Here is a 12,926-nt window from a genome sequence, read left to right on the forward strand (position 1 = left end):
TGGTACCATGAAGTGTTGGCTAGTCTAGACTTGAGAGATGAACAGACACTTCCAACACTGATGAAGGTTCAACTCAGTTTTATTAACTACTTCTAACTAACTAACACACGATGACTGGGGGTCTAAATAATGCTAACTTAAACTAGGGACATAAGCCTGGTCCGAACCAGTTGATTCTCTCAGCACGTGGTGAGTCTGTGCTGGGCTGGATGAGTTCTTGTTACACTGAGAGGCAACACCCAGAATGAGCGGGAACCGTGGTTCCCTCTGCCTTTATAGTGTGTGTATTCTAACTAGTGATTGGCTGCGGTGTTGTACATGTTGATTGGTCCCTGTGTGTGTCCATCAGTGTGTGTCTGCACCATGATATACTGGTGTATATTATGACAGAAGGGAATTGAGATCCAATGGAGAGGCAGAGGGATCCAAAGGGGAGGCAGAGACCACAGAATCTCACTCTATGCAGATGACCTGCTCCTCTACATTTCGGACCCACAAAGCAGCATGGATGGAATCATTGCGCTCCTGAAAGAGTTTGGTGCCTTCTCGGGCTACAAACTCAACATGAGCAAAAGCAAGATCTTCCTGCTACATCCACAAAGGGAGGGGAGGGGGGGGGGGGGGGGGGCAGCACTAATGGGACTGTTGTGTAAACAAACCAGACACAAATTTCGCTACCTGGGGATCCAAATAGTCCATGACTGGAAAGGGATCCACAAATGGAACCTCACCAGTCTGACAGAGGAAGTAAAAAAGGACCTGCAAAGTTGGAACACACTCCCACTATACCTCGCGGGGAGAGTCCAAATGATCAAAATGAACGTACTGCCCAAGTACCTCTTTCTACTTAGATCTATCCCGATCTACATCCTCAAGGGCTTTCTAAAAGCACTAGACAAACTAATCATGGCATTCTTATTGAGGGGGGGGGGGGGGAAAGAAGAATGCTAGGATCCCAAAGGGACAAAAACATAATCCAGTGGGGGTTCGGGGGGGGGGGGGGGGGGGGGGTGGGGGGAGAGGGGGGTGGGTTGGGGGGGGGAGGGAGAGGGGGGTGGGGTGGGGGGGGAGGGAGAGGGGGGTGGGGTGGGGGGGGAGGGAGAGGGGGCTAGCCCTCCCAGACCTACAATTCTACCATTGGGCAGCAACAACCGAGTGAATAAGGGGATGGATCAAGGAGCCAGAAGCCAAGTGGGTGCGCATGGAGGAGGCCTTCTGGAAGGGGACCTCCCTCCAGGCCCTCGCCACCCAAAAAACACTCCAGCAGCCCAGTGGTAATAGCCACCCTCCAATCCTGGAACCAACTATGGCAGCAATTTGATCTGACCAAAATATTGGACAAAGCCCCCATCTGCAACAACCACAGGTTCACATCAGTGCTGACTGATACCACCTTTAAATAGTGGTGACAGGATGGAGGGACACTGACAGTCAGGGACCTATATATGGACAGCAGGATCGCAAAACTGGACGAAATTCCAGCTTGCCATGGGTGAACGAGCTAAGGTAGGTACAACTCAAAAACTTCCTACGAAAGGAGACAAGGACGTACCCACAACCGCCATGGCAGCCATTACTGGAAGAATTACTGGATGCAACTATCTTAGATAAAGGAAACTGTAGCGACATGTACGAATGACTGGTAGAAAGGGCTAACACCGTACTGGACGCAACAAGAAAGAAATGGGAGGAAGACCTGGGGATTGAAATAGGATGGGGACTCTGGAGCGAAGCACTGCATAGGGTCAACTCCACCTCCACATGCGCAAGGCTCAACCTGACGCAATTAAAAGTGGTACATAGAGCCCATTTAACAAGAACTCGAATGAGTAGGTTCTTCCCGGAGGTGGAGAACAGATGTGAGCGGTGCCAAGAGGCCCGGCCAACCACGCCCACTTGTTCTGGTCTTGCCCCAGGCTTGATGGGTACTGGACAGCCTTCTTTGAGGCAATGTCCAAAATGGTGGGGATGAGGGTGCAGCCATGCCCGAAAGTGGCAGGCTTCAGGGTATCAGACCAGCCAGATCTATTTATGGGAAGGGGGGGACGTCCTTGCCTTTGCCTCCCTGATCGCCTGCCGTAGTATCAGCAGCATCACCCAAAGCTGTAGACTGGCTGTCCGACCTCTCAGAATCTCTCCAAATGGAGAAAATCAAATTCACCATCTGCGGGTCCGTCGACGGCTTCCACAGGATGTGGGTGCCATTCACCCAACTGTTCCGGGATCTGTTTGTGGCCAACAAACAAGCAGAAGAATAGCTAAGTAGCCAAGAATTAGGGGAAAGTAGCCAAGGCGTGAGATGGAGGGAAAGACCCAGGGAGAGGAGGGGAACAGCTAAACCGACGAGAAAAGAAAGATGAACTACAGGAGAATTGGGGGGGGGGGGGGGGGGGGGGGGGGGGGGGGGGGGGGGGGGGGGGGGGGGGGGGCTGGAGTGGGGCGGAAGAGGAACGAAGGGGACAGGGAACAATAGAGGGGAACAAGAGAGGGGGGGGGGGGGGGGGGGGAGGCCTGGAAATGAAAGCCAGAAGGCGAGCAGGGGAAACGACAACAAACTCGGCAAATACAGTAACAGAGAGCAAGAAAACACGAGAGAAAAAAACAGGACGAACCAATGAAGCAGAGGTGAACGCACAACAGCAGCGAAAACCGTCCTGGGGAAGCAAGTAACAACCCCAACACCAGATCCATTCACGTATTGCCCTCTCTGTACTGGACGTAACTACTGTAATTGTTTCTCCGGCACCCAAATGTATATGTACCTCCCCAGTTCCCCTTCCCCCACAAACATGTGTCTACTTATTTGATAAATGTAATATTGCTAACTGTACAGAGTTGTGGCACAATATCCTACCAGTTTTCTTTATATTTCATTCTGTGTACACAACTGTAAATATACTATGTTCAAAAACCCAGTAAAAACATTTTTTAAAAAAAGGAAGGGAATTGAAACAGTTGAAGAGAATTTCCTGTTGGTAGGAGCATAGTGGACCACTGATGGTGGAACAAAAGGAACTCAGGCAAAGAAAACATTCCATCATCAGAAGACTAGAAAGTTAGACCGTGGTCTAAGATTGGAAATGATCCCTGAAGGTGGAATAGATTCAAATTTAATCAGGCAACAACTCCCTGAAGCCAATTTGGACCAAGATCAGCGAGACATGATCAATAACGCTCCCAATTCCTCTTCTTTCACAGAATATGGGGATCATCAGCATTTGTAACCCATTCCTAATTGCCCGTAAGCTAAAATATAACAGGCAGGAGGATGAGGTTAAGCACTCTTTTCAGGCAGTCACATAAACTTCACTCAACAACCTTCTTTGACTTTCTTGCAGCACGGACGGAAATGGGGGCGGGGATCCTGAAGTAAGCGGCTTTGTGATTGGTGGTTGTCAATGGCCAATGGTGCCTTTGTGTGTTCGGACGTGGAGGCGGCTGGAGTAAAGATGGCGGCGGCCGTGCTGATGCTGAGCGGTCGCTCAGTTGCTCGGAGTAGAGCGAGGGTGACAGTTTCGCGTCCAGCTATCTGGCCTTTCTGCGTCGTTAGTGTCAATAAAAACTGCGACACGTCTCGGCTCCTGGACAGCCAGCGACCGAATAACGCGGGAGGCCCCCGGCTTACAGGCATTTGCAGAAGCGGACAGGTAGAGTGAAAGAGGGCAGCCTCGCCCAGAGAGGGGCTGATGGTATAATTGGCTACTCCGATTGTACAGGAGGTTTAGGTCTCCCATTAGCGTCTCCGAACACAAGGAAGGGGCACCGGTGAATAAACTGACCCTGAAGTTTTTAAAGGCAAGAAATTGAAACTGTTGAAGATACATTTTCGTGGTTAGCAGCACGGCAGTTGCAAGATTGATGGTGGAACAGAGGGAGTAAGGGTGGAGAAAATATTCCACCATCCGAGGACTGTAGTGTTAGACTGACTGTAATACTAGAATAATTCCTAATTGTGGAGTATGATAACTTGTGGTGATGACTGCGACCTGGCTCAGTACGGCAGGACTGGATAGTAGATATTCATGCAGACAATAAGGTGCATCAGGGAAATTGGAAAAATGAGGTAGTAGTGTAAAATTAAGCAGTAATAATCTTTATTAGTGTCACAATTAGGCTTACATTAACACTGCAATGAAATTACTGTGAAAACCCCCTAGTCGCCACTCTGGTGTCTGTTCGGGTACACTGGGGGAGAATTCAGAATGTTGAATTCACCTGACAAGCATTCACTCAGTCCTGAAAGGTTTACCCCATATCCTCAAACTATATCCTCTAGTTCTGCACTCCCCCACCATCGGGAACATTAGAATTTGATGAATAGAATCATTGGATACCTACAGTACAAATAGAGGCCATTTGGCCCATTGAGCCTGCACTGACCCTCTGAAGGAGCACCCCCCCCCCCCCCCATTCTCATAACCACACCCAACCATGGCCATTAAGGGGCAATATAGAATGGCCAATCCATCTAAAATCACATCTTTGGACTGAGGGGAAAACAGAGTGTTACAGTGCTGGGGAAACTAGATGTTGGGAGAGGGAGTAAAGGAGAGAATCTATTTGTTTAGAGCCAAGAAACGACAGAGGTACCATTACACTACTGGATGTATTCTATGGGCCACCCATGTGAAAAAGATCGGCAGGGGAGTGGGGCGGGCTCCCCTGGTCTCACGGTCTCGTGTATCGCGCACCTGAGGAGTCTGAAGGTGGACGTGGCCTTTTTGTAGGAGACGCACTTAAAATATAGGAGACCAGACAAGGTTGAGGAAAGGATGGGTGGGGCAGTTCCATTTGGGACTGGATATGAAGACAAAGAGAGGGGGGGGGGGGGGGGGGGGGGGTGGCGGTGCCGGTGAATAAGAGGGTGACGTTCGAAGTGGGAAACATTGTGGCAAATTTGGGGGGGAGGGGAGTGTGAGAGGTCTGTAATGGTGGGTGGGACGCTGGAGGGGATGCCGGTCATCCTTGTAAATGTTTATGCCCCAAACTGGATGCTGTAGATTTCATGAGGCGGGTATTGGGGGCGATCCCTGACCTGGACTCTCACCGGTTGATCATGGGTGGGGGGGAGGTGTTTAACATGGTCATTGAGCCGAGTTTGGACCGGTAGTGTCCGAGGTCGATGATGGTGTCGGCACTAGTGAAGGAGCTGAAGGGTTTCATTCAGCACATTGGGGGGACGAGCGGTGGACCTGTGGAGGTTTGGGCGGCCGAGGGCAAAGGAATTCTCTTACTTCTCCCATGTGCACCGGGTGCACTCCTCGGTGGACTTTTTGTGCTGAATAAGGCATTGCTGGCAGGGGTGGTTGGTTCGGAGTATTCGGCAATCGTGGTTTCTGACCACATGTCGCACTGGCTGGATCTACGAGCGGTCCATAGTCCATAGATATGCAGGTTAGGTGGATTGGCTATGCTAAATTGCTCCTTAGTGTCCAAAGATGCCTGGTTAGGTGGGGTTACGGGGATCGGGCGGGGGAGTGGGCCTAGGTAGGGTGCTCTTTCAGAGGATTGGTGCAGACTCAATGGGCCAAATCACCGCCTCCTGCACTGTAGGAATTCTGTGGTTCTAAGGACATAGCTAACATGCATTTATGGATGGGAAATCATGTTTGATGAACCTGTTGGAGTTTTTTTTTGAGGGTGTTGCTAACAGGATTGATAAAGTGGAGTTTGCAGAAGTGGTGTAATTAGATTTTCAACACATAGGAAATGAAATAATGTACTGGCATGGATTAAGGATTGGTTAACAGGCAGAAAACAATAGAAAGAAATGGGTAATGTTGGCAGACTGACTAGTGGGATACTGCAAGGATCAGTACTTGGGCCTGACCTGTTCACAATATATATGATTTGGATGGGGGGTGGGGAACCAAATGTAATATTTCCAAGTTTGCGGGTGACACAAAGCCAGGTGGGTCTGTGTTGTGAGGAAGGTGCAAAGCTGTTTCAAGGGGATTTGGATAGACTTAGTGAGTGGGCAAGAGCCTGACACAAACATAATATGGAAAAATGGGAGATGATACAAAGATATGTGGAGGGACAGGTTGTGTTGAGGAAGCAGAGAAGCTGCAGAACGACCTGGACAGGCTAGAAGAATGTGCAAAGAAGGGGCAGATGGATTACAATGTAGAAAAGTGAGAGGTTATGCACTTTGGTAGGAAGAATAGAGATATAGACTATTTTTAAATGGGAAAAGGTTTTGGAAATCCGAGCACAAAGGGACTTGAAAATCTTAGTTCAGGATCCTCTTAAGGTTAACGTGCAGGTTCAGTTGGTAGTTAGGAAGGCAAATGCATTGTTAGCATTCATGTCAAGTGGGCTAGAACAGTGCTTCTCAAAGTGTGGTACGCGTACCGGTGCCGGTATGCGAGCCATCGTCTGCCGGTACTTGGAGTGCTTCCAGAAAAGAAAGAGACAGTAATCCTGGATTGGCTTGTTTCGCTCACCGGTCCCTGGCACATTGAAAAAAAAACTGCCGGTCCCCCGCATCAGATAGTTTGAGATGCACTGGGCTAGAATACAAGAGCAGGGATTTACTGTTGTGGCTGTAAAAGGCTGTGGTCTGACCCCATTTGGAATATTGTGAGCAGTTTTGGGCCCCGTATCTAAGGAAGGATGTGCTGGCCTTGGAGCGGGTCCAGAGGAGGGTCACAAAAATGATCCCTGGAATGAAGGATTTGTCATATGAGGAGCAGTTGAGGACTTTGGGTCTGTGCTCAATGGAGTTTAGAAGCATGAGGAGGGGATCTCCCTGAAACTTACAGAATACTGAGAGGCTTAGATAAAGTGAACATGGAGAGGATGTTTCCGCTAGTTGGAAACACTAAAACCCAAGGGCACGGCCTCCGACTGTTTCATCCCACCGGCAGGATACTCTGTTATGTGGCCGGGTCAATGGGATTTCCCACGGTGGGGCAGCCCCACGCCGGCGGGAAACCCCTGGGCTGCCGGCAAAAAGGAGCATCCTGCCGGCGGAGAATTCAGCCCCTGATTTCAGCTTCTCTCCCTCAGAACACACCCTGCAGTTTATCATATTGTGGCCACTGCTCCCTAAGGGTTCTTTTACCTTAAGTCCCCATATCAAGTCTGCCCTGTTACACATCACCAAATCCGGAATTACTTGTTCCCACGTGGGATCCAACACGAACAGCTCCAAAAAACCATCTCTTAGTCCACCTACATATTGAAATTCCCATGATTATTGTAATATTGCCTTTCTTGTACGCCTTTTCTATGTCCTGATTTATTTTCTGCCCACATCCTGACTACTGCTTGTGGGCCTGAACATAGGGTCTTTTTTTCCTTTGCAATTCCTCAACTCTCCCCACAATGATTCTATGCCTTCCAACCCTGTATCGCTCCTTGCTATCGATTTAACTTCATTCCTTACTAACAATACAACCACGCTCCCTCTCCTTGCCCTTTCAATAGGACACATATCCTTGTATATTTAGATCCTCTTGCAGCCACGTCTCTGTGATGCCCACAATATCATGCCTGCCAATTTCAGTGTGTGTATTTAAAGGCTAGTTACGCGATTTGCTAGGAGTCTGGTCCCCGCTTGAATCAGGTTAAGACCGTCCCATCGAAACAGCTTCCTCCATCCCCAGTACTGGAGCCAATGTCTCATGAATTCAAACCAATTTCTCCCACACTAACCTTTGAGCCACGCATTTACCTCTTTAATCTTATTGACCCTATGCCAATTAGCTCATGGCTTAGGTAGTATTCCAGAGATAATTACCTTTTTTGGTTCTGCTTTTAATCTTAGACCCTAGCTGCTCATATTCCTTCAGCAGAACCTCTATCCTTGTTCTACCTATGCTTTTGTACCTATGTGGACCACGTGTTGCTCGTTCTGGGTGAGTGTGCTTTACACTCAATTTGGCTCTGTTTCGTTCCTTAACTCTAGAGTCACCAGGTATCGTTAAGATACTGCCACAAGTTTCAAGTTCAAGTTCAGACCAATAACTCCATACATCAGTTAGTAAGTTCAAACAAGACACGTTTATTATAATAGTTATCTACTAATTATGCATATAAAACTACAAGACTAGGCTAATCCTACCACTAACAGGCCAAATACTTATCTGGATAAGGGAACTGCCGGATCAGGGAACACTGGCCTCTAGCTTTGTCCTGAATCCGCAGGCTTCCAGTCGGTGTGGACTAAAGGGGTCAGGAGTGTCTACTCTCGTAGCGTGCGTTGTATGACACTTACTTGATGGCGGAGGCCTCCCCTCTCTGTGGTCAAGTTCGAGAGCTGCTACAAAGGTGTTCTTGCTGGGAGGGTCGGCTGAGAGAGCTGGTCAAGGAGAGGCTGGCTAAGAGAACGAGCTGGGGTCGGGGTCTCGCGCCCACCTGGGCGGACCCTCTATACACTCGCAATTGATTGGGTCTCTTCCCAATCGATTGATTTGAATTTCCCCAATAACGGGGCCACTCTTTGATCACTGGACGGTTCTTGGGGCTTATTGTTTTGGACTTCTCTTGGCGCCGAGAAGTCTGGCCTTCTATTCAATGTAGCGATTTGAGTTGACTTGTTTCCATTGTACCTGGGAATCAACGGGTATCGCCTCATTAGTATGCTAACTTGTTTTTTTCACAGTGCTGTCTGGTTTCTGCAGCAGCCAGAATACACAAGCGCTTCTGCAAGCTGCTTGCTTTTGCAACATGTCCATTTTCCCTGCATTCTTTGTAATCTTCCATTTTGTGTTGGGCAGTGGCCACCCCAGGTGGCTACACACGACAACTGGACCTTTACCCTCCCACTCCCAAGTTCCTCTGCAGTCCAGATGAGATATCCCCAATCTGAGCACCAGGCAGGCAACGCAACCTTCGGGACTCTCGATCCAGGTCCCAGAGAACAGTGTACTATCCCAATTATGGCTACATTTCTTTTTTTTGTTCCCCGACTTGAATTACTCCCTTTACAACTGTGCTGTGATCAGTTTGCTCCTCCCTGCAGTCCCCGTTCTTGTCCACACAGGGAGCAAAAATCTCAAACCTGCTGGACGAGGTCAGGGGCTGAGGCTCCTGCAAACCTACCTCCTGGATCCGTCTACCTGCCTCACTCGCAGCCACACCCTCCTGTCCCTGACCACTGGCCGAAATCAAGTTAGTTAGCCTAAGGGGTGTGACTGCCTTTTTGCTTGTCTAACCCGCAAATGTTTTCTGAAGAGGAGAAATGCATCTTTAATAAAGAAAAATTCCATTCCCTAGCGCAAATGTTCCTCAGCTAAATGAGGAGCAGAAATAAAACTGAAGGTGAGGTGCTCGTGATTGAATGTCCGTATCTGATCCCCTTCATTCTGTACAGATACTACAAGCACTTTTCTTGTGTGTGCAGATTAACCTTGCATTCAGTCAACCTTTTCGCTGCTTTCGTTCAGATGGCAACTCTATGGAAGGACGATTGATTTATACTGGGAACTTGGCCAGAGTAGTCCTTGGTAAGAAATTAAATCCTTTCTAATTTTAGCATTATTTCCAAATATTTCTGCACTTTAAATATGAAAACTTTGTTGATTATGCAATGAACACTTTTCTCATGTCAAGTATCTTTCTTTTTGTAGGGGTGAAGTTCTTCTCTTACTCCACCAGTATTTTCAGTTTGTGTGTGATGCCTTACGTCCTCTTGCAGTCTGGCCTTGGAATTCAGAGCCCTGCATTGCAAATAGCTTTCTGCGGCATAATGGGATTCTTTACATTTTTAAGTCCTACGGTATTGCACCTCCTCACCAAAGGTTACGTGGTTCGCCTATATCACGATGAAAAAACTGACAACTATACAGCAATCACTTACAATGTTCTCCTCCAGCAGAAGAAAACTGTTTTCCATCAAAAGGATGTGAAGGTTCCAGGAGTCAGCAAGATGTTCACCACGTTTTATGCAAACAGAAAATCACTGCTAGTAAATCCAGTGCTTTTCTGGCATCCAAATGACTATAGTCACCTAATGGGCTATGATCAGCCCTTCTCCTTTAATTTGGATGAACTAAAAAAGTAATGAAAAGCGAAAGAAATGAACATTGGCAAGGGGAGATTACTTCTACATTTTGGGTTAAACAGTGAAACATGCTTTCTCAGTCTTTGCCGGTAGTCAGCCAAAGGCACCTTTTCATTGTAAAAGCCTTGTTAGAGAAAGAAGAATTGTGATTAAACAAAAAGAAAAAAAAAACTGCAGATTCTGGGAATCTGAAATTAGAGTGGAAAATGTTATATACACTCGGATCAAGCAGGGTCCATGGAGATGTTAGGCTGACATTTCCGATTTATGACCCTTGGAATCCTTGCTGAGGACAGATCTGGTATCTGAGCCTTTTGAGTGTTTCTAAGTGTTTAAACTCCTGTTATGTATTGTTCCAGTAATACGTTACTCGTAGATTAAGTTTAGTAATTATTTTTCTGTGTAAACTCCATCCATTTGAAGCTGCCCAGTGGGGCCTGTGCCTGTGATTATTGAGAACAGTCTTATTGAGCATCTTCTCTAATTTTAATCTTATGTTGACCAGGAATGAGCTGTAATCAAGAGGATATAAAAGTTTTTTTTTACATTTTAGAGTACCCAATTCTTTTCTTTTCCAATTAAGGGGCAGTTTAGTGTTGCCAATCCACCTACCCTGCACATCATTTTGGGTTGTGGGGGCAAGACCCAGACAGACAGAGGGAGAATGTGCAAACTCCACACAAACAGTGACCTTGGTCCTCAGCGCTGTGAGGCTGCAGTGCTAACCACTCCGCCACGGTTGAACCCCCCCCCCCCCCCCCCCCCCCCCCGTAATCAAGAGGATAAGCAACAAACTCGCCCTAGTCCTACCATTATTGCTTTTAACCAATTTTTGGAGGGTGTGGGATCCCTAATAGCAGAGTTAAAACTGGGCATGGGTGCTCGTGTCTGAGATTTTAGTACCCGACCTTTTTTGAATTAAAAGATTTATTACTTGATCCTAGCTGTCCAATTCTGGTGATGATTCTGTCCCATATCCCTTGCTTCTGTAAGGAAATATCTGGCTGAGAACTGGAAAGTAATGAGACATCAGATTTAATGCTCCCATGCTGCCTCATTTTACCTGCTTCTCTTTCCCATCTTTCAGAATTTCAGATGGTGAGAGCCTCAGACTTGTGACCAAAATGGCACCCTAATTTGCTGACCAATGAGACTCTAAGATGTTACTATTCGGTGCATCCAAGAAATATCTATTATTGGCTTTCCTAAATTGTTGGAAATATTCTATACATATTTCTGAAATACCAGTTCATTCAGTTCAGTTTTTGTAAAATATTGACTTGAATGGTGTAATAACCGTGGAAGAAAAAGGTGCCATTTGTTTCTATTGCGCTGCAATCCTGTACAATTATATTTTCCTGAAGACCGGCTATTAAATATGAAAGTGGCAAATAGTTTTTTAATACGGTTTAGAGAAATGTATAGGCCATTTTTTAATTCGGTTTATGAAAATCAATAGATAACTGACACAGATGGGCAATGTTTTACGGTATACCATTGGTCGGTGAATTAAAGATTTATTACCCTCATAATGATGCCTGTTTATTTAGTAAATGTGAAAAGGGAGCCAATTTCATTATTGGGGTAAAAGTTAGACCTGAATTAAGATAGTACCTTTCACAACCCAAGGACACCCCAAAGTTCTCTACAGCCAGTTAAATATACAAAATGTGGCAAGCAATTTGTGCACAGCAAGCTCCCACAAACAAATGTGATAATTACCATATAATCTTTTGATTAAAAATAATCTGGTTTAAAAATAAATGTGGAAGAAGCTGAATAAATAAATAATCTTTATTGTCATAAGTAGGCTTACATTAACACTGCAATGAAATTACTGTGAAAAGCCCCGAGTCACTACATTCCGGCGCCTGTTCGGGTACACCGTGGGAGAATTTGAATTCTCAGATGATACGGGAATTGAACCTACGCTGCTGGCCTTGGTCTGCATCACAATCAGCTGTCCAGTCCACTGAGCTAAACCAGCCCGCATTTATGGATTGACTGTGGACTACAGGTTTAATAGAAACGTCCAGGAATGTTATGTGCATCCAAAAAAAACTTTAAATGTTACTTTAACATGATTTAAAATCTGTGAACTTAACACTTTTGCCAACAATTCCCATCTAATTTCAGTAAAATGAGGTCTATAGATTTGGTAATGACTGATTCATTAAAAGGGCTACTCTATAATTAGCATTCTTGGTTCTTCTAAAATCCTTGCCGATTCGCCATGTTTTTGATGTAGGTCTGGTGTTTATTGTTAAGACACATGACTCCTGCTGTTGAAGACCATGCTAAGATCGGTGGGTAAATGGCTTCATGACCATTATATATTCAACCCAAGCAGGAATGTGCATGGCTTCCAATTTAGTACCTCTGCATTGTAACTCAACTGTATTCCGTTATTTTTTTTATCCTTTGCATTTACAAAAACATGCCTTTGTGCAAGTATCCATTAGTTTTGGGTCAAGAACATTTAAGACAAATGTCAATGTTGATGGAGATTTGAAAGAAGTACATTTCTTTTGGCTACAGTTGATGTAGCATAACCAGAGCAATTAAATTCTGTGGCGGGAATACAGAGGTTGCACATCCAACCTATTCTCTTTGTCAGAAATTTCATATTGGACTCTTGTTTCAAAAGCTTCAGTTCTGCTGGTGCTATTTATCTGGGTATGGGTGGCTATTTATTCATTTCATTTCATTTATCCAAATGAAAGAATCCTTGATCTGAAAGCTGTATTGATATTACCTACAGCAATATGCCTTTGTTGAATGTTGGGGACACATATTACAGACAGGAGGTGAGTCAGTTTGAACAGTACTAATTTTTCCTCGCACCACCCATCTGTAAAAAGAAAAATTATTTTAAATGTTTTTTTTAAATCTGCAGTGGTATATTTCCCAACCCTTG

General features: G+C 46.0%; 1 protein-coding gene across 2 annotated transcripts; it reads left to right on the plus strand.

Moving 5' to 3' along the window:
- Positions 1-3,406: 3,406 nt before the first annotated feature.
- Positions 3,407-10,553, plus strand: tmem70 (transmembrane protein 70). 2 transcript variants are annotated; one of them, XM_038809630.1, is made up of 3 exons: positions 3,407-3,647; positions 9,320-9,452; positions 9,576-10,553. In XM_038809630.1, the coding sequence occupies exons 1-3, from the start codon at positions 3,450-3,452 to the stop codon at positions 10,007-10,009; spliced, it is 765 nt and encodes a 254-aa protein (XP_038665558.1). In that variant the 5' UTR covers positions 3,407-3,449; the 3' UTR covers positions 10,010-10,553. The 2 variants fall into 2 exon arrangements, with proteins under 2 accessions (XP_038665558.1, XP_038665559.1); XM_038809631.1 differs by having other exon boundaries at positions 3,411-3,647; positions 9,350-9,452.
- Positions 10,554-12,926: the final 2,373 nt, after the last annotated feature.

The sequence above is a fragment of the Scyliorhinus canicula genome, chromosome 10 (assembly GCF_902713615.1).
Source record: "Scyliorhinus canicula chromosome 10, sScyCan1.1, whole genome shotgun sequence".
Taxonomy (NCBI): domain Eukaryota; kingdom Metazoa; phylum Chordata; class Chondrichthyes; order Carcharhiniformes; family Scyliorhinidae; genus Scyliorhinus; species Scyliorhinus canicula.